At 54.3% G+C, this 21,606-nt stretch overlaps 1 protein-coding gene across 4 annotated transcripts in view; it reads right to left on the minus strand.

Annotated features, from left to right (window-relative positions):
- The window catches only part of MGAT5B (alpha-1,6-mannosylglycoprotein 6-beta-N-acetylglucosaminyltransferase B), a 72,369-nt gene that overhangs the window by 30,358 nt on the left and 20,405 nt on the right, over positions 1–21,606 (minus strand). For 3 of the 4 annotated variants that reach the window (XM_074607846.1, XM_074607845.1, XM_074607848.1), the window contains 4 exons: positions 15,727–15,871; positions 4,099–4,211; positions 2,648–2,721; positions 82–252 (listed from right to left, as the gene is read on the minus strand). In XM_074607846.1, the coding sequence (XP_074463947.1) occupies positions 82–252; positions 2,648–2,721; positions 4,099–4,211; positions 15,727–15,871 (503 nt within the window). The remainder of the gene's footprint in view (positions 1–81; positions 253–2,647; positions 2,722–4,098; positions 4,212–15,726; positions 15,872–21,606) is intronic. The other variant, XM_074607847.1, reaches the window with a different exon arrangement.

Below are 21,606 nucleotides of genomic sequence, written 5' to 3' on the forward strand. Positions count from 1 at the left end.
TGATTTCCAGAGCCCTGAAGCCACCATCTCCCCTCAGGCACCCCACCAGGGCCGCTGGGACACAGGCTGTCCCCACCTTACCTGCACCCGGGGCAGCGGCGGCGGGGAAGGCAAAGCCACCGTCTGGTTTCGCCAGGGCAAGGGAGGGCAGAACCACTCGACTTCGCTGAGGTAGATGAGGAACGAGCACTCGGTGCCATCCACGCCAAAGAACGCATAGCAGGGGTCGGAGGTCCACCTGGCCCTCATCCACTGCAAGGGGGGCAAAGAAACACATGGGGCTCATCCTCCGGCCGGGAAGGGATGTGGCAGCCCCACAAGCTACCCCTGCTACAGGCAACCTCTATTCTTCATCCTTCTCTAGTTGGGAGCTAGAAACAGAGGGCAGAGGGTGGACAAAGGGCTGCAAACCAGCGTACCCAGCACCAATGCTGACGTTCACCCGCCCTGTGCCTCCAGGGCTGTCCTGGGTTGAGCGACACAGGACTCATTTCTCTTCTAAACTCCACTTTTGGAAGACTCTAGTGTCTGAATTTGTGAAAATATTTCCTTTATCGCCAGCTAGGCTATGTGGGATTCAAGATCTCGGTGTTTTCAAGCCTTGCCAGGTGCGAGGATGAGGAGGAGCGAGGCCTGGGCATTTGACCAACAGGATTATTTCATACCATGAACGTCACATTCTATATAAATCAGGAAGTTTGCAGTGTAGTTTCTCTCTCCCTTGATGGTGGCAGTCCAGAGAAACTCCTTGTCCTGGTGCCGGACCCCTGAGCCCATGCCTTCCTCCCGAAGCCTCAGCGCTCACCGTGTCCCACATTTACTGTCCCCTGCTGGGAGCGCACAGCTTCCTGCTGATAGAATTGGCTGAGTATAATTCTTATATATCTTATATTAGTATTGGGACTAATACTGGTTCTTTAGTATTATTGTTAATTATTCAGTCTTATCCTATTAAATCTATTTATATTTCAACCCTTGTGTTTCCTTGCTTTCCCCGCTTCCCCTTTCCGGGTGGGGAGGGGTCATCGGGTGACAGAATAATTGTCTAAAGGACAACAAATTGTTATGGGTTTTCTCAAACCCTAACGAGAGCACGCGGGGCAGAGGAAGAGCCAGGAGGGTTTGCCGGGGGCTCACTGGGTTTCTAGCACCCATCCCCAGCATGGACACATGCCTTCCCCGGGGGGGCACAGTCATTAGGAAAATCCTCACTCCAGGGTTTTCTTCTCCGTAGCTTTGCCGGGGAGCGAGCCGAGCTGCTGAGCTCATCGCCCCGGGCGCAGCGGGGCCAGGGCACAGATCCAGTGGTCCCCGAGGATGATTTCACAGGAGGAGATGATATTCACGCAGGAGAATAACCAGCGACCGCAGCACCGATTTATCACCCCCCTCCTCCCCGCGGGCTCTCGCCAGCCTCTTCCTTAATTCAACCATAAAAACAAATCTACTCGGGAGACAGGTCGCTGCGCCCGATATGTAAAACGCAGCAATCACCCGGACAGGAGATCGAATTACAGCCTTCCACAATTAAATTACATTCCGAATTTACTCAAATCGTGGAAGTAAAGGATGCCTAGCACCAGGGGAAGAGGAAAATACAACCTCCTCCCCCTCCTCCCCCCATATCATTTTAAAATACCCTTCAACATCTTCTCAGGGAGACTCGGCCCTGCAGAAGCCTGAGCTTGAAGCAGGAGGCTGGGAAGGGGAGGGAAGAGGGAGACGCTTTTAATTAGTTCATGTAAATATGCTCTCTGACAAAGCAATCGCGCTCCGGGCCAAATGCCAGGCTGCATTCAGGTGTAAAGAGCAGGCTGGGTCAGGCAGGACATCCTATTTGAGACGGAGGTCCTGGCCACCTTAACGAGACGCTCTTCTGTGCGATGCTGAGATTATTCCCCAGACACCAGCTCACGCTCCAGAGATATTTGAAGCCGATGTGACAGTGCTCTCCCCCTCGCCGTGCTTCTGTCATTAAACACAGAAAGCACAGGCAGGGAGGGCTGCAGGCAGAGCTGCTCTCACCGAGATGGTTCTCCTGCTGCCTGCACACCTCTGGGTACCATGGCTTCAGTGCTTCGTACAGCTAAAACCAAAGGCATATGCCTCAAACTGAAAGAGGGGAGATTTAGATTGGATATTAGGAAGAAATTCTTGGCTGTGAGGGTGGTGAGCCCCTGGCCCAGGTTGCCCAGAGAAGCTGTGGCTGCCCCATCCCTGGAAGGGTTCAAGGCCAGGCTGGACGGGGCTTGGAGCAACCTGGTCTGGTGGGAGGTGTCCCTGCCCAGGGCAGGGGGTGGCACTGGGTGGGCTTTAAGGTCCCTTCCAACCTGAACCATCCTGTGATTCTATGATTATTGGAGGAAAACAGTTACGTTTGTATAGCAAAGGCTCCCAGAGGAGGTCAGACACACGTCCCTTGTGCTTTCTCCCTCTGCTTTCCACATCTTTGGCTTTCTGCCACATCTTTGGCTTTCTGCAACGGGATGCACCTGTCCCATTTTAAAGCAAACAGTTTTATTCTGGAAAGCATCCCCTCTTTCCACTGCCTTTCCCAGTTTAACCCCCGGCATTGTTGCTTTGTGTCCTTCCCAGCACCTTCCACCCCAGGTCGAGACCCTCTCCCAGACGGGGAACCCCGACTCACCTCCACTTTGCCAGCGCAGTCAGGGTACTTGGGGTCCCTGGGCACCTCACACTGGTCCCTCCTGCCTTCCACCACTGCAGAACGACAATTTGGGCATGGGGAGAGCTGGGAAGTGCCGGTGGAGCAGCTAGAAACACTGGAAGGGGGTGGGATGGGATGGGATGGGATGGGATGGGATGGGATGGGATGGGATGGGGCTGCCAGCCCCCAAGCACCTTCATCGGCACTGCAGCCGGGCCGGCAGACAGCCCCATCCCACTTGATGGAGCAGGACACCAAGATGTGAAACATCTTCCCCAAGGTCAGGGAGGAAACAGAGGACGCTCCCCAGCCACGCTTCAACGCCAAGAGCACGTTCCCCTTTCCTAAATCCCAGCAGGGCTCTTTATAGCACCTCCCTGCTGCTCTCAGCCTGCTCCTGAGCCCAGGTCCCACCTATCCACGCTCCTGTTAATCACCCGCACGCAGGCTGCAGTATCTAGGAAGCACTTGACAGCCTTTACACTGTAAAAATGCAATAAAAATTGTCCTGCTGAGCTGCCAAGAGAAGACTCAACCCCCGGGGCTGGCTCCAGAATAAGGCACAAAAGTGGCTAAATACCAGTAACAGGATCTTTTTCTCCCCTCTGTGGTTGGATTAATAAAAGACACCGCCCCTCCTATAAGCCCTCCTTTGCCTATATCGAAAAAAGCATGAGGTGGAAGAGGCAACGGAAGCATCTTCTACCTGGTGATGCCAGCCCAAACCTTGCGAAATGGGCAGCCGTGAGGAGAAACATCTGGAGCGCGCAGCTGCTCTCCCAGCACTGCCGGGGTGGGATGGGAACGTCTCTCCTGGCGCTGACTCCCAGGCCCCGGGCTTTGGATGCAAACCGCCACGTTTTTCTATCCCGGTGTTTGTGCTGGCACTGCTCCTCATCTTTAATTCTGTGGGGTTTATTTCTGACAGCAATTCAGATCTGTCACCATTCCTGCCCCTTGCAGGCACGAGTTTCCCAGGTCTTGCTCCTCTGCAGATTGATCCTCCCCACTCCCGAGTCCTCCTGGGCCAAGTGAGGCAACGCTTTCAGGAGAACATTATTGCTGTCAGAGACCACGGAGGGCAGATCCCTGTGCAGCCTCCTTTTCCAGCCTTCCTGGCTCTAATAGCAAGGGGAGAGTCCTGGAAACCTCCAAGAAGGCTCAGACTGCACTGAGGACCTCCTCTCCCTCAAAGAGATGGTGTCACCATGTGCTGTGTCCACACAGAGTTGGACACAACAGCCCTAGGAGCTCTGCCAAAGAGCTTCAGGTGTCCCGCTTAGCCCTGCAGGCAGGAGTGAGTTGGGTAACCTCAGATCGGTGTCCATTCCCCTGCATTTTTACCAAATCTTTCCTGGTAGGCTTGGCTGGATCTCCCCATTGCAACCGCATAGGAGGTCTGGAGCATGGGGACCTCTGGGGACACTCACCTTTCCCGTTCAGGAGGCTGTTCCGGAGAATCTGGTCTACTTTTATTGCGATGTCTGAGACGTTTTGAGCTATAGCTTGGATCCTCTCCATCAACCCGGCTGCTGGCTGGAACCTGGGGAAAAAAACAAATGGACCCTGGAAACTTGATGCCTCACCCAAGGGTGACGCCCAGGGGTGCTTCCAGCAAATCCGTCACCCTTGGAAGCTGCCAGCAGGTTGAATTTAGCTCCAGGATGCAACAAACATGGGAACGCCTAATTCAGTGTGTACCCAGCAAAGAGGTTTGATGAAAAACCTCTGTAAATCAGTATTCTGCCATTTTTCGCAGTGTGCTGATAAACGCGGCTACATCTGGGCATTTTACAGCGAGAAATATTAAATAGGCTGGAAAACAAAAATCTTTTCCTTATTTCAGATGTGCTACGCTTGAAAACCCTCTGCTGTGATCATTGGCCTCGCGGTGCATGCAGGAAGCCGTGCTGGGAAAAAAAGGGAGGGAAAAACCCCAAAATGCAGAGAAAGGAAGGCAAAAGTGGAGGAGGGCTGAGGCAGGTCGTGGGCCTGGAGCAGACCGCAGACAGATGCAAGACACGCGGGACACGTGGATGGCCTGAGCCAGCCCATCCAGCCAAGACTTGGGGCCAGGGTGCCAGGGCGAGCGTCGGCAGCACGGCAGGAGCCGGGATTGAGCCGGGTATTGCAGCCCCAGCCCCAGCTCCCCTCCTCCCAACCAAGGCTCCAGATCAGATTCCACCCGTTGGAATAGCCGTGGATGTCGTTGATCGAATGAAACCTCGCCATCAATAGCTGGGTGAACACCACCATTAAACTCATCTACTTAACATGTCATGCAGGTGGAGCGAGAGAGCACTGTAAAGAGGCCAGATGTCAATTAAAACCTGGCAAAATATACCAAAGGGCAAGAGAACTCGACCCGTCAGCGGCGGTGCCCTGCCAGGCCTGACAAGGGGCGAGCTTCCCACTTCCAGCACCTCGCCCGCCATTCCCACCGCAAACCGCCCCCCCGTCTCGACGAAGCGCGGTTATCGCAGTAAATCATTTCCCCTTCTGCAGCGCCTGGGTCATAAGTTTTTCCTCCTGCTGCCGCCGCCGAGATCATTATAATACAAGGAAATGTCACAAGCAGTGAGCAAAAAACCAAAAGGGCTACCTTGAGTACTCTTGGCACAAAAAATATGTGCTGATGTCAGGCCCTTCCCGGGGAAGTTTTATGTTCCTTCTCCAGCAGATCAGTGAACCCGAAGGCTGGGATTTAAAGTACCTCTGTCCTCAAGGCTAAAAAAATCCTAGTTTTATGAACCGATACTGCTTCAGTTGTTGATTTAAAGTCCATTCGCCAGCAGCGAGCAGCCCACATTTTTCCTTCTGGCGTGGTTTATGACCATCAATATTCAGCCTGCGTATCTCCACAGGGAGCCACATATCTTAGGCTTTTAAGAAATAATAATTATATGCAGAGGACACCATTGCCCCCAAGTAACTTTCAACCTTTGCAGAGAATAAACCCCAGGTATCCTGCCAGCTGCTGTAACTGCGGCAGTGGGGAGGCTGCTCATGAGGCCCCGGTAAAATACGGGCACAGAAATGACCTGTGATAAGCTGTGCTTGTCAGCATGGCTCTGAGGAGATAAAACCCTCCTGGGCTGACGGCTGCAGAGCTCTGCCAGCCCTGAAAAGCTTGCAAACCCCCCCATTTCTGCAACCCTTTCTTCCACCGGCAAGCAGCCGTCAGACCAGGTGGGTGATACACAGGCGCTTGGTAAGCAGGGAAACCTGGGATGGGCAGCTTAGGAGCAAACATCCCAAGGATGCAGTGAATTTAAAGCCAGCGAACCCAACCTCCTGCTCCAACAGCAGGAGAGGGACATTGGCTTGGTGGAGATGCTCCTCAGGTTGCTCCATCACCCATGGCAAGGAGAGAGGATGAGCACAGCCACGACAGCCCTGCTCCCATGCTTCAGAGAGCCTAGGTCAGCCCACCATCCAACTGCTGCCTCCTCCCAGAAGCTATCCCAATTCTCACCTGGCTCCAAACCCCTCCTAGACACCCAAGTAATTAGGTGAAACCAAAAAGTCAACAGCAACCTCGGTCCCCATCTGCTCTCTGATGACCTCCAGACCTCAGCTCAGCCAGGGCTGAGCACCACTCACCCACAAACACGTTCGAACAACAATCAGGATCGTTATCCTAAATAAATGGCTTTCTTCTGGGCTCAGCCTAAATCCTGCCAGAGCTCTGGCCACAGCGGTAGTTTCCACTGGGTGACAGAACCCGTGCCAACTTGCTCAGCTCTTGCAAGCTAAAGCTGCTCCCCAAACACAAAGATCTCAACTCGAAGCCCTTTGATGGCAAACGTGTGATGGTCACACTCAGACAGCACTTCTAATTCTCGCAAACAATTCTCAGCAAACAAGGCAGCCCCACGAGGCTTTCCCTGAAATGTAGACAAAGTGACCCAAAAAATGTCCACCGCGGTTCTTGGCATGTATTAAGAAGATGGAAAAACGGTAGAAAACTTCCCTCCAAGACAAGGAACCAGGCTCCCATCTCCCACCATCTCATCGCTCTTACTGGTCACACTAGTTTTCTCCAAATCCCCATGCCTTTGAGCGAGGGGCTTGATGCTCGGGGTGCGCAGTCGTTCCCCCACGTCGGGAGCTCTGATGGGCCCCAGCGTTAGCTCTAACAGGGGTGGCACCGAGTCAGCCTCGGTGTGTTTATCTCCTGGGCAACAAGGCCATCACTTGAGCAACAAATTTCATTTAACATATTAGAGAGACGACAAGGAGGTTCAGCCCAAGTTACATCCCCTATCATGACAGTGATTTGTCACCTGGGCAGAGGACAAGAAAATAAGACATTTAAAGCAAAACCTCAAACACAAAAAGGGTTTCTGTAGCTCGTCAGAATCTGGTGCCTTATTCTTAGTAACTAGAGACACTGGGAATTACAAGGTAAGTGGCTTATTGTGCTCAGTGACAGCGAAGCAGAAGGGGAATATCCCACCGCATATCCCCATCGGAGCTGGGATGCCAGCTCGGTCTCCGGAAAGAACAACTCATTTCCAGCGCCACCGCCGCGCTGCAAGCGGCAACGGGCTGCTTTTTTTTTATTCCTTGTTGCTTTTTAAATTTTTCTATAGCGACAATATAAATGCCACCAAAACGCGCTGGGGCTGTGCCAGCTATTGAAACTATAGTAAATTACTATGGGTTTGCTAGAACAAATTTTTCCCTGGGACCTTAAAACCGTTTACTACAGCAAATACAGTACTTTTACTTCTAACCATCAATATTGATTTCATCTTTATTATTTTCAGATTTATACTTCCCCATGTTGATTAAGATTCAGATCACACTGTGCCTTATAATGCACTGTATACAGTATTCATCTCATTTCAAAAACTGCTATTAAGATGTATCTTTCCCCACTGGCAGATCATTTGCCATATAATATAGCCGGAGGTTGAGCTTTCCTTTACTTTTTTATGCATTAATTTGGGTCCCTTCACTTTGTCTCTTGTCCCCAACCGCGCAGCAGCAGCTCAGATTCAGCCTGCTTATCCCTTTACAAGGCACTGTATTTTTATTGCCTTTTCTAAAAGTGGCATTATGAAAAGATGAATCTCTTTCTATTTGCGTGTTGTCTTCATAATACAAGCCTTAAACATATTTGCTTGCTCTTCCGATATTTCTTGCTATTAACTGGTGAAAGCGGTGACTTTGGGAAGACGATACAGATGGAGAAAAGCAGATATTTTGAAGATAATACATCAACAAATGCAACATTCACACAGAGCAGTTTACCAGAGGATTTCAACTTGCTCATTACGATGTCTGTGCTGCCGTTTGCATCTTTAAAGATTGATTTTTTTTCTTTTTTTTGCCCAAGGACCCAAGGCAGAGCGGAAAGCAGCCGGGAAGGTGCCCAGGACTGGTGCTGGGCTCTTGCTGCTTCCCTGCTCCGAGGACACCCATCACCCCCCAATCTCCAGCCCCACCAGAGCCTCACTCTACAGGACACGGAGCTGAAATCCTGGAGGCAGCACTGGTGGATAACCCTTCCAGGCAATGGGAAAAGGGCCTTTCCCATCCTCCTGGCTCCTGCTGCAACATTTGAGGAGCTGCCCGTTAAAATAGCTGGGGTATCTCCTGGAGAAATGAACGCCTAGGGCATCTCCAGTGGGTCACCCCGCAGGCTTGGGCTCCCATCCATCCATCCCTCCCTCCCTCCCTCCCAGTGGGATGAGCTTGGAGTTGCCCAACAGCTAGTGGGGAACGAGCTGAGGAAAACCCAGGGTTCCCCAGGGATGCGGGGAAAAGCCCTCCTCCAAGTGCTGGATAACTGAATAAAGGTGATTTAAATCTCTGAGAAGATGGGGCAATTAAGAGCTTTGCTCTTCTGCCATAAGAGGATCCAAGAAAACCTCATCGATGCTGGAGGCAAAACTTTTTTGGGGGATCCACGCCCTCATGCGCGTCCCTGCATCCTCTTGGGCTTGCACCCAAAAGGCGGGGAGCCAGGGCTGCCCACAGGGAAAAGGGCAAGGACACGAATGGGGTAACGGGGGGGCTGATGCTCTCCCTAAAATGTGGGTCCTGGTCCCCTGACACCGATGCTCCCAATGGCATTGATGGGAAGATGCAGCGGCGGCCGGGCGAGCGCCCCGCTCATGCGGCTCAGCTGCCTGTTTTGTGTTGATTTGACTTGTAATCCTGGGTTTAATCCTCATAACTCCGGTGCTGGAGCTATTACCCTAAGTTTGGATAAACAACCTTGGCTCGGTTTGAGGCGGGGGGCCGTGCAGTGGGGGGGCAGCAGGCGGGGTGCCGAGATGGGGAGCGCAGGGGGGAGTCCCGTGCCCTGCTCCGCTTGGGAAAGGCTCAGACCCCCAGGGAGCAGAGCAAAAGCCCGAAGCCCTGGTTGCTATCAGCTTGGCAGAAATTTTATGGGTGGGTTTATGCTTCACAGGCAGCTCCTGCCAGTCAACTGGATAAAAATTTTAAAATAAATAAAAACATTTTTAAAATCCCACAGCAGCGTAGGCTTCCAATGCAATTTCTGGTGTCTCCGTACACTGCAATCTTTTCCATTACACCTCAGGGCTGAGACAACCAGCTCGGTCTCCCCTCCAGGGACACCTGAATAAAGACCCGAGTTCGCCCTCGCCGTGTTTGCGCTTGTTGGGAATTCATGCTGGGCAAATATCCCAGCGGATGTGTTTTGGGATGGGAACGTTCCTTGGAAACTCATCCGAAGCAGGTATCGCATGATGCACAGGCAGAGCCCTGCCTGAACTCCTCCAAGCTACGTAATAAATACCGGAACATTGTACTCACTAAAGTACTTCCATTTATTTTCATTTCCATTCACTGTAGGTGACGTTTCTCACGCAAATGCATTTAGAGGACCAGACCCTGAGCCCGCGGAGGATGCTACCGTTTTAGCGAGCTGGCAACAAATTTCATGAAAAAAAAATAATGGTGAAAACCAACTTCCCAGTCAAAGCCAGGACCTTGCCAACGTAGGCCAGCAAAGTATAACCGAGATGAAAATATTTTATGCATGCCATAAAGCGCTCTGAGCTCCTTCCCAGGTGGAACACGATGCCGAAACCAGAAGCCCAAACCTTCGCTTCCCCGCTGGCTCCCAGAGCAGCCCCGAGCCCGGCCATACGCCCCGGCAGCAGCGGGGCTATTTTACGTGAACACAAAGGGTCACGGACCGGCGGGTTACGGGATCAGTCACTTTGATATATGTTAATCTTCACTTGATTGGGGCATAAATCAGATCTATTTGCCTATGTGCTTGAGTGGCCTGATGCCGGCTGTGAGAAACCGCCTTCGGTGAGGCACAGACACGTCGCCAGCCTCGGCGGTCTCCACCAAGAGGCACCTGCCAAAAAAATTAGACCAAAAAATACCCAGTTTTGACCACGATCCCCGGGGCAGGGGATCCCCTGGACGAGACACTCTCCCGAGCCTGTGCTTTTCTACAGCCCTCAGCCTCGCGTTCTTTGCCAGCTGGCGTTCCATGGGCACGCTCCACTTCGTTTTGGGTTATTTTGGCAGCCTGTGTGTCCACCATCAGCACTGCAGCCTCCAAAGACGCCCCTCTCCATCGTGCCCATTCCCCCCCAGCGGGGAAGCCCCTCCAGAGGGAGCTGCTGGCTCCCAGCTGCTCCCAAATCAGGGATGGAGGATTAAGGGGATCTGATTTTCCTCGTAGGGTAAATCACAGCCCCGAAGGTACCGTGGTGCCACGCTGCTCCCCACCCCGCAGCACCATCACCAGCCTCCCCGAAGCCCTGGGCTCTGGGTCCCGAGGGCTCTCCCTGTGCAAACCACCAGAGACAACACACCCAACCGCGGCACAGAAACCGCCACCGACAGCACTTTGCCTCCCCGCGTTAACGCACCGAGAAGCCTCCTTTGCAAAGCCCTGCGATAAAGTGGCCCCCGGCGCATCAATGTTTCGGGCTGGAAAGGCACAAAATAAACAGCAATCAAAGCCAATCACAAAATCAGGTTCCGCAAATTGAGCTGGGGGAGGTACGAGCCTGGGGGCGGGAGGGGAGGGTGTGAGTGACCTGGGCATACGTGGGCACCTGTACCCCAGCCCATCACCCTCCCAATGAGCCCAGAGCCCCTCGAGCAAGGTGGGGGCACGTGGATAGTGGCCTGCTAGTGGTACACAGCCACCTCTCTGCTCTGCTTTAGAGGGAAAAGCGATTTCTCCCAGCTGCCAGGCATGAATTTCCCTGTGCATCTCCTCCCCTGACCCTAATGGGGACCCCAGCAGCACGGGGTCCTCCGAGACCCCCTGCGCTGTGCCCTTCCCCTCTAATCTAATGCCAAAAGCATCCAGGACTGGGCTGGAGTTGTCCTCAGAGCTGGTAGAAACACCTTGCTGCTTCAGGCAGGATGAAACAACTTGCGGGACCCGTGAGGAAGGAGGGCACCGGGGAGGAAGGCTCCCGCAGTGCTGGCTGCTGGGGTCCCTTGCCAGCCGCATCCCTGATGCTGCTCCCAGGCTGAGTCTCACTCGGCAAAACAACCACCCGGCAAAGCTGGGCTGGGTTGTAGGACGGGTCTTACCTTCCCCATGGCTTGGTTTGGAGCTCTGGTGCGTGTCCAGAAAAGGGCCATGAGGATGATCCGAGGGCTGGAGCACCTCTCCTGTGAGGACAGACTGAGAGAGTTGGGGTTGTTCAGTCTGGAGAAAAGAAGGCTCCAAGGAGACCTTATAGTAGCCTATAGGGGACCTACAGGAAAGCTGAGGAGGGACTTTTTAGGATGTCGGGTGATGGTAGGACTAGAGGGAATGGATTAAAACTAGAGATGGGACGATTCAGACTGGACGTTAGGAAGAAGTTCTTTACCATCAGGGTGGTGAGACACTGGAACAGGTTGCCCAGAGAAGCTGTGGCTGCCCCATCCCTGGAGAGGTTCAAGGCCAGGCTGGACGGGGCTTGGAGCAACCTGGGCTGGTGGGAGGTGTCCCTGCCCAGGGCAGGGGGTGGCACTGGGTGGGCTTTAAGGTCCCTTCCAACCCAAACCATTCTATGATTCTATGATTCTGCTGGCTCTGGACAGCTTCCACACCACGTAGCACCAGCCTGACCTTGCAGATGCCCTTGATGAGCCCCCCCGCACGCCGAGGAGATGGGGAGAGGATGCGTGGAGGGGTCAAACACCACTCCGGGCTCACCTGGATAGCAGGGAACCACAGCATCTGGCAGTGATTCCTCTCAAGCCAGCTTATCAACGGCGACAATTCAGGAATTAATAGAGCCAAGCTGGCAGGATGCAGGAACATCACCCATTTAGTGTCATATTGTGAGACTTTTAATTACTGGGGGAATATGGAGTCATGTAATGATTACAAGAACAAATACTTAAAGTGTGTGGAAATTAACTGAGCCTTGGCAGTAATTAAGCTTGAAGATTAATCAGTCGTTAGCAAATAACACCCTTTGCAGGCTAACTGCTATGTGGGGGAGAGGGACAACCAGGGATGCTGGAGCTGCAGACCTCAGTCTTCCCCCCTGCCACTTCCCCGGGGGACACGGGGCATGTCGGGGGCAACCTGGCCCCTGGGAAAGGGCTTCTCCGAGCCCCAACACCATCGGGTGACGGTGCCAGCTTGGGTCAGCCACTTCGGACCCCCTCCCTCCCTCCCTCCCCAGCACTTTCCATCAGGGGACCAACACTTCCACTGCAAACTAATATTTCCCTTGCCCAGTAAATAGCTCTCCAGGAGGCTTCCGTAAGTACTTCTAATTTCTTTCCCCTCGGATGATTTACGAGGGTTGCATTCAATTAACAGCGGTATTGATTTTTCTGCAGCTGAGTGGCAGGCTGCTGGCCCTCGTTAGGGAACCCATCCTTCACCTTCCCGGGGAGGGCTGGAGAAAGGAATCCAACCTGTGTCCCCTTACCCCAGCGTGACATCCCGCAAAACCCCTGGGCGGCTCTTCTAAGGAGGATATTGGACGTTGGGGTCTTCCAAGAGTTGTATCTAGAGCATTGCCAGGGGCTGGTGGGCTGCACATAGAGGCACCTATAGAGTGTTCAGTCAGACGGCACCTATGGAGCAAGAAAGATCTTGGAGCGACTTCCAGCCACGTAAAGCTGCCTGCCCTGGCAGCTGGGAGGCTTTCCAAGGCAGGTCATTAATTACACCCTATTTATTTAAATTCCCCATTGCACTTTCCAAGGGGAAAAGCCATCCCTGCCCTCCCCCGGAGCGGTGCTGGAGGAGGACAACGCTCACAGGGGCTCTGAGTGATTAATTATTGGGCTATTCCATAAAGCCCACTGAAGCCTTCACCTCTTCATTTGGGCTCTGCAAAGCCAAGCTCTCCCAATTTCATCGGAGATCCAGCGTTAAGCAGGAGAGCGCTTTGTAAAACCAAGAATTAATCCACTTTTGCACAGGTGGAATTGCAAGCCCGCGCTCGTGGCTTTGCTGAGCAGGGAAGGAGACGAAGGCGACCGCTGTGCTAACCAGAGACGCTTTAAAGAATAAAATCCCTTTGAAATTAGCACCCTTTAATTGTATTATCTCTCGCTGACAGCTTCAAGTCGGTCACTGGTGATCAAAGAGACAGTGAAAGGGAGGGAAAGTGGAAACAAGCCCTTGGTGGAGTCCCAGCATCCTAATAACGAACAAGACCAGGGCGTCTCCACGGCTGTGGGGCTGATCTGTGGTCAGGAGACACCGCTCCGTCCCAGTGCGGATGGTGATGTTCGTCTCCCCCTGGCACAGGGGGTCCCCAGGGGCTGCAGCCAGTTACCCCCGCAAGGGATGGAGACCACAGCACACCTCTCCCCAGGTCCATGGGGTCTCAGCCCAGGTTTTGCACCAGCTGTTATTAGATTCCCATTGGGATGCTCCGCACAGATCTGGAGAGCATCCATCTGAGCAGCGGGGTCAGCCCGGAGCCGGGCTCTGCTCGGAGCAGGGCGGCAGACGGGGTACATTGGCTCTGCACCCTTCCAGCTGCCCCGTGCACCCCACAAAGGAGGGCAGGGACCGGGACACACCAAGAAAGGTCCCTACGGATGAGGGAGCACGCCTGGCAGCAGAGGCGGAGCCGCTCAAACCTGCTGAGACCCTGCACAGCTGTAACTTCCAACACGTCTCCTCTGACCACAGAGCTCAGCCAAAGCCGGGGGCTGCAGGGAGCGAGGGGAGCGCTCTGCAAACGCTTCACAAGGGTTTGCAAACGCTGCCAGTGCTTCGTTGCAGACCAGCACAGGGAAAATCCACCCACAAGAGACCCCTCCACCATGGGTGCTCCATCTGGAGATGCTCTGCCCCACGACCAAAACCTGATCTTCAGAGGCCAGGAGAAGACAGGGATTGGTTTTGATGTAGGATCAAGTGATGGGACTTGAATGCATTAAGGGGTAATTTACATGGAACAAAAGGCGATAAAAACTAGTTGTCCCTGATTTTCTATTCCTGGAAATTCTGTAATCTCAACCGCTGAAGCCCATCTCAGCACATACACAAAACCCAAGGCTGTTTTGATGTGCCGGGTCCATCAGCTCCCATCCCCTCTGGTCTCTCCAAGCAATGGCCCCGGTGCCACCAGCCACACGGCAGACCCCAAAAGCGAGATCCCCATCTGCAGCGATTGCTGCCAGTTCACGGAAATGCTTTTAAGTTTATCTCGTGGCTGCTGGCGTACAGAAATCACCATCACCTGAAATTACTGGTTCTTTTAACAGGAGATTGGCCAAGAAAAGCATCAAACGTGAGCGAGCGCCTTCCAGTCGCTGATTGCAAATAGCCCTGTCCGTTCCTCTCCGGGATTACCGTCGTCCTCCTCGCACGCTTGGGGACCAGCCAGCCTCGTAACGACAAAATCCCCACCACCTGCCATTACCCAGGTAAATTACATTTTTTTTCAGTGGTGGAAATTACGTTACTTAAAAGGCAAGACCTTGCACTCCGAGGCTGCCTGTGCAGCTTTAATTCACGCGTGCACGCAGTACGGCGCAGCACAGCCTTTAATTACAGGCTCACTTACTCTATTTTCCATGATAGGCGCAAAAGAGACTTGTAAGGAAAGCGAGGGAGAGAAGTGGAAAGAAGGACGGAAGGAGGGAGGCACAGGAAGCCCCGCCGGCTGCCGAGCGGCAGGAGGCAGAGGTGGGAACGCCCTTGGGATGCACCGCAGCTCCCGCGCCGGCCCTGCTGGCACGGCACAAGGCAGCGGTGACCACTGCATGTCACTCTCGTGTCACCTGTGGCTCCGCCTGAGCAAAACCTCCGCTGGCATCTTTTCCGCATTGCAAAGTTTGTCCCAAGTGCTGCCCTTCTCTTTCTCCATCTCCGCCCCTCCACATTCCAGTCGCTTCAGTCACCATTTTTGCAGACCTTGGCGTGACAGCCAAATTAGTATTAATAACTGTTTAAAGGCTCTCAAAGCAAAGGGAAATGTCTCTTTAGCAAATCACCATGTCACAATGGGAAGGCCTGATGGCATCTCTTGTGCTCTCGAGTAGCCGGCGATAGATCCCAGCTACCGCATCTCCGAGCTGGGAGGGATGCGCTGGATCACGGGGAGCCGGGATGGCAGCTCCATGCAGAGAGTGTTTTGGGACCTGACAGTTTGCTCCTATTTCATTGCTCAACTCCAAGGCTGAACGTATCAGCCCTGGGTTTCAAACAACAATCACTCCCACAGCTACCCGAGGAATGCGGGCACAAAGAAACCGGCCTGAGCTCGCTCTGGGATTTAATGGCAGAGGGAGCACAGCCCACGCACCAGGTCCTGCTCCAGCCATCAGCCAGTCCCACCTCCAGCTCCACCACAGCACGGCGGTGGAGAGACGCCCTCCCACACTGCACCACCAGCAGCTGAGACAGGTGCTACAGGAAACCCCCCAAATTTCAGAAATCCCAAAAGAAAAGAGGTCCAGAAATGGCAAACACCAAGACCTGCCCAAGCCCCGTGTCCCGGTGGGCTCCACCATTCCCGCGCAGCGGCTCAGCCCAACATGGGGTTGTTTTTTTTTTTGCTCCTGCAAACCCCCCCGAGCCCGGCGTCGCTCCGCAGGGTCTGCACGGGGCATCGGCACGGCCGACTGACCTGTCCAGAGGGAATCGTGCTTCGTCCCCTTTGTGGAAGTCAGTGCTATTCTCCAGCCTGGCCAGGATGTCCATCTTCTTCATCAGCATCTCCAGCATGTCGCTCATTCGCCGCAGCACCCCTCGGGACTCCAGCGCACCCATCACTGCAGGCACACAAAGAGCAAGCGAGACACGGTCACGGGCTGGGTGCTGCCGTGTCGGACCGGGGAAACCCCCTCCCCATGGCTTCAGCCCCAAAACCGCCCACGCTCCTGTTTTCCCCCATCCCTGCTGATGGGCTCAGTAGTTTATAGAATCATAGAATGGTTTGGGTTGGAAGGGACCTTAAAGCCCACCCAGTGCCACCCCCTGCCCTGGGCAGGGACACCTCCCACCAGCCCAGGTTGCTCCAAGCCCCGTCCAGCCTGGCCTTGAACCCCTCCAGGGATGGGGCAGCCACAGCTTCTCTGGGCAACCTGGGCCAGGGGCTCACCACCCTCACAGCAAACAATTTCTTCCTAATATCCAATCTAAATCTCCCCTCTTTCAGGTTAAAACTGTTACCCCTCGTCCTATCGCTCCACTCCCTGATCCAGAGTCCCTCCCCATCTCTCCTGGAGCCCCTTTAGGGACTGGAAGGGGCTCTAAGGTCTCCCCGGAGCCTTCTCTCCTCCAGGCTGAACCCCCCCAGCTCTCTCAGCCTGTCCTCACAGCAGATGGGCCCCAGCCCTCGGATCACCAAACATCTGGTTGCCCCACTGTCCCCTCCCTGGCTCTGCCAACAGCCCCACAGCCCCATGGGTTAACCCCTGTCTGTGCCCAAATCCCACCAGGCTGCCGCAGCTCCCGGTAGCCAGCGGTTACACCAGCCCTGGATCCAGCATCCTCACTTGCCTCTCCGGGCATGAATTCCTGACTCGTCCACCCGATCCAGCCCATCCCAAATGCTTACGGGAAACCAAGTTTATTCTCAAACCCTACCCAAAGAGCCTTTCATTTTGTGCTTTCATTTTTCACTCTCCAAGACCCACCTAGCCCAGCATCCTGCCTTTGACAGCACCGTGCAGGCGATGCTGAAGGAAAAACACGGGAAACGGAGGCAAATAGGTGGTTTTCCCCCAACACATCCTCCCAGCAGCACCGGATTTTCCTGTTGCAGGGAAGAATTCGTTTTCTACCCAAATCTGCTATGGGGCGGGTGCCCCAGCACTGGAAATAGCTCGCTGCCGGTACGCTGCATCTCAGAAAAAAAAAAAAAAAAACAACGCAGTAGGGAAAGCCCCTGATTTCCAGCCCCGTTTAATGCTCTGCTTCCTATGGGTTTGCACAGCTCCGACGCGCTGCTGGGCTGGAAGCGCCGGGGGACGAGGAGCTGCTGGCTCCCAGTTTGATCCGCTGTCTGGGGACAGGCAGCCCCCAGCCCGAAGCCAGGGAACAGAAAAATAAAGCTCCTGTTTCATCTCAGCGCGGCTCATTTCACGTTAGTAATAACTTAATCAGCGCATAATCCCCTGAACTTCTCCCGTTTAGCTTATCTCCACCGTTCCACTCACATCTGCTTTTCAAGAGGCAGCACATATTTAATTTAGGGAGCAGCAGGAGCCGGGTGTGCAGCGCTGGGAAGGCGAGCGGCTGCCGGACACCCCAGGTGGCTACCGGGACATCTCACACATCTCCAAGTAGATGCCAAAACCGGGTGCTGCAAAGCCAGAGGGTGGCTGGGCTGGTGCATCCCCTTGGTCCCGCAGCCCGGCACAGCAGAGACGCAGCCCCAGCTCCCTCCCCGCTCCCCCAGGAAATCACCCGCTCCAGACGCTGCGGTGGAGCCCCAGCTGCCGGGGGTGGGTTCTCAGCTGTGATGGAGAGGGGCTGCATCGGCATCACAGCTGAACTGGGGACTCTGGCACCCACACGTCCCCCCAGCAGGCTCTCCCCCCACCAGGCACCACGAGAGCATCACGTCACCACATCGGCTTGTCGTTGTCGGACGCACGGCACGTGAACACCGGGGTACAAGCCAACCCTTAACCCCTCAGAGAAGCTGACACCGGACCAGCCAGACCTCGCCACGGGCCCTCTTCCACGCTCGGCTGACGTTATCAGCAACACATTATTTTTCCTGACGCTATCTAACAAACGGGAAGAAAAACTGAGAGCAAAAGCAATTCCTCAAAAAAAACCAACAGCCCAACACAAAACCGCACCGCTACTCATGGAGATTGAAACCGGGCTCTTCCCCAAACACTCCCTCACTCCCATGGCAAGAAGTCAGCGACTTCTGCTGGAATCGGTGGTCCAAGGTCCAGAGCAGCCCCAGATCTCCCTGGATGGGTCTGGGAAAGCAGGAGCCACCTTTGCCTGTCCCACCAGGAAGGTCTCCCAATCCCCTGGGTGGGACACAAGTCACAGCCTGTCCCATTAAAGGGCAGAAGTGCTAATAAACTCGCAATTAAAAGATGCTACAGGGGCAGGGGTTGTGGGGGGAGGAAGTGGAAACTTGGACCCTGGAGCTCGGTTTGTACAGAGGCCTCCCCAAACACAGCTGAGCAAACCGGGCAAAGACATGGCCAAGAAAAACAGAAAAGCTCTGAGACGGGCCTAAATCAGAAAATCCACATCAGTTATTTCCCCCCGGGACTGAGCCCACCTCGGTGATAATCCCACTACAGCCGGGCTGTGTTCACGGCTCGCAGCCCCTGGCACCCCCCACCCGGGTGGATTCCAGGACTGCTCCCTGAACGGGGATTTCTGCTCAGGATTTGCTCCTGCTCCGACACCCCTGTGCTGCCAAAAGGTCGGAGCTTAGACCTTCAACTCAGTTTTGGACCGAGACGGAGACTGAGCATCCTTCTTGCACGCTCCCAAGCCAGCGGGCGAGTCTGGAGGTCTGGAGAAGGACCCCATACAACCTCTACAGCTGCCCAGAAGAGCTTAAACCACAACCACGGCGTTTCCATGGATGGAGCGGTACTCCTGGCCCAAGGATTTGGATCCCAGCTGGTCTGGGGCGGGGGGGTGGGGCAGGTCATGCTGGTTCACCGGGAAGATGGAAGGATCATGTCTGGGAAGACAACGGAGATGATGGAGAGCCACGGCTGCCTTTGCCGCTCAGGGCTGGGCTGTCTCCCCAGTCTGGGGCCAGGTTGCATTCGTGTAATTCCGACGGCCTGTTTAGTGGCGCAGCTCATTGGAAATGTAAATGGCTGCTCGCAAAGCCCAGGCAGAGAAACAGGTCCGCCCCCTGATCAAAACCCAGACACACGCACAAAGCCCGTTCCCGCAGAGCAGACCTGGGAAAAGCCCTTTCCCTCAGCTCAGGATGGGTCCCAAGAGCTTCTCCGGCCTCACTAAAGGAACGTAATCCTGCCCCAGGCAGGGGGACAAGGGACACTGAGGCACGGAGCTACACGGGGCTCAGGCTTCCAGCCGGCAGCAGCGAGACGATGTCCACAGCAGGCACCCAGGGGTCTCAGTGCCACATCCCCAGTGCCCAGGCGAAGCTCCCCAGGGATCGCCCCATGCTCAGGCAGGAGCAGGAGGTGGAGATGGCACCCGCAGCCCAGGCAACCCGGCCGAGGATGCCTGCTCCGAGTCCTCACTGCAGAAGCCCACCCCCCAAACCAGCTCTGCTCCCAGGTCGCTAAGGAGGGATGAGGATATTCCCATTCCCCCCACCCCAGATCCCCCAGCCCCACAGCCAAGCCCCCAGTGCCAGCCCGGCCCCCCCAGCTCTCCCCCTGGCTTTGCCGTGATTTCCCCTCGTGTCGCTGCCATCATCCAATTTCCCAGCTGGTTTCAAGCGATTCCGGGATGCTTTTCAACAGCAAAGCTCCCAGCTTTACTGTCAACAGCGAGCGGAGATATTCCTTCTCCAATAAAGAAATAAAAAAAAAAAAAAAAACCCACCCAAAAAAACAACCCACCTCAAATCCTAAGTAAAAATAGTAATAATAAAAAAATAAATATCTCAGCCTTCACTGGGTTATCTTTTTGGGCGCCCTGCCAGAAAGCAGAGCTGTCGCGGGGCACATCTTCCCCTGGCTCTTGGAGGTGAAGTCGAAGCCTTTCCTCATCAACACCTCTCTCTTTTTCTGTTCTTGGTCTTTTTTTGTTGTTGTCGTTGTTGTTCCAGAAGCTTAAGGAGGATAACAAGAGCGATTTGACATTTTTGGCAATGATTATTACATCTCCTGGAAAGCGCGTCTCATTAAAAGCAAGAGAAAGGAGGAAAAGTGCTGAAGCGACTCTTTTAAAAATGCAAGAGCCGGGATTAATTTGTTAACCCGAAGCGGGGACCCAGACGCTCGGCTGCCTGGCAGCGTGTGCCAGGGGATTCGGAGGGGATTCGGAGGATGGGGACGAGCCCGGCCGGCGCTGGGTACCCCCAGCATCTCCCCTTCAGCCAGCGATGAAGAACCCCAAAGGACTCGCAAACAGCACTGCAGGGAGACAGGATAAACCCACACCCAACTCGACACCATGAAAACCCAGAAACCCAGTAAAACAGTCCTGCAAAACACTCATTTTTTGTTTGTTTTTTGTTTTTTTTTTTTTAAAAAAAAGCAAGAAGCTGCTAATTACAAAGGAAAAATATTCTAATTACCCCTGATAATCAGCAATGATGGGAAAGAAAACATAAGTAAAACTGCTCAACAGATTAATTGGAGTTTGCTAAAGTATGACAGGTTTTTGACAGTTTTCCTGAGTGGCAGCTACTCTTTGAAGGCAATCACTGAACCTGACAGAGGTTTTCATAGCAGCACTAGGAAATAATGATTGCAATCAATCATATCTTACTGGATTTCATGAGACATGCTGGTAAACACAGCAGAGGGAGGAGAATTATTTATGGTGCTTCAGAAGAGCATACAGCTAAGTAATTGGATGAAATCAGGGGGAAAAAAAAAGGAAGCATCCCCTAAGGGTGATGTCTAGTGGAAGAAGAAATAGTTTCCCTGCGAAACCAGTGGAATAGTCAACAGGCAATCTGCTCAAATCTGGATGGGTGGAAACCCTGGAGAATTCACTAACGATACGCTCATCTTTAAAATACCTTCTTGGAGCGAACACATCCCCGGGCAGGCGTCCCACCCCCTGCCATCACCCGCCACTGAAACCTCCGGCAACGGGAGCCAGGAGGGACGCGGGGGGGAGTTTCGCTGCGTGCGCAGACCTGGGCGCGAGAGCGAAGTTCGATGCCCGACGCCGCGGGGCGACGGCGCGGGAGAACAGCTGAGAAAGCAGCATTTCACGCAGCATCCCCAGCACGGCCACGGCGCGGGGCTGGGACTGGGGGAGACGATGTGGAGCGGCGCTGGTGAAGCCCAGGCTGTGCCACGGGGGAAGGAGCAGGCGGGATGGAGCTTCCACGCTCAGGCATCGTGTTTTGGGATCCCAAGCATCCCTCCCACCATCGCTCATGCTGGGAGCTAGTTCCACCCAGCACTTCGCTAGCGCGTGGGATGTCCCCCCATCACAAGGGTTTGTGTGTGGCTCTGGGACACTTGGGCTGAGGTTTTCCAAAGAAGCTGAAACGCTTTGGGAGAAAAAAAATTGCATTTTGGAGGCATGTTCCCTTTAGCTGCTTGGACTGATTCAAAGCTCCTTGCCCTGCGCATCTGCTGGACCCAGACGACAGCTCCATGTCCCTGGGTCACTTGGCCCCGTCCTGCTCTGGGGGTCTCACACCGCTGAGCACCAGCTTCATGATCAGGAGATGGGGAAAAGAGAGACACGTAGGGGAAACGGTGTGCAAGCTGCACGCCAGCGCTCAGCCCCACACGTCCCTTGTGCCTTCCTCCTAGCGGGTGCAGGACCCCGCTGCCATCCCATGGGTGCAGAGGTGGCACCTCGCCTTGGTCGCTTACAGGGAGCCCATCCACCCCAAAACCGGCCCAGT

Source organism: Larus michahellis, chromosome 14 (assembly GCF_964199755.1).
Source record: "Larus michahellis chromosome 14, bLarMic1.1, whole genome shotgun sequence".
In the NCBI taxonomy this organism is placed as follows: Eukaryota; Metazoa; Chordata; class Aves; order Charadriiformes; family Laridae; genus Larus; species Larus michahellis.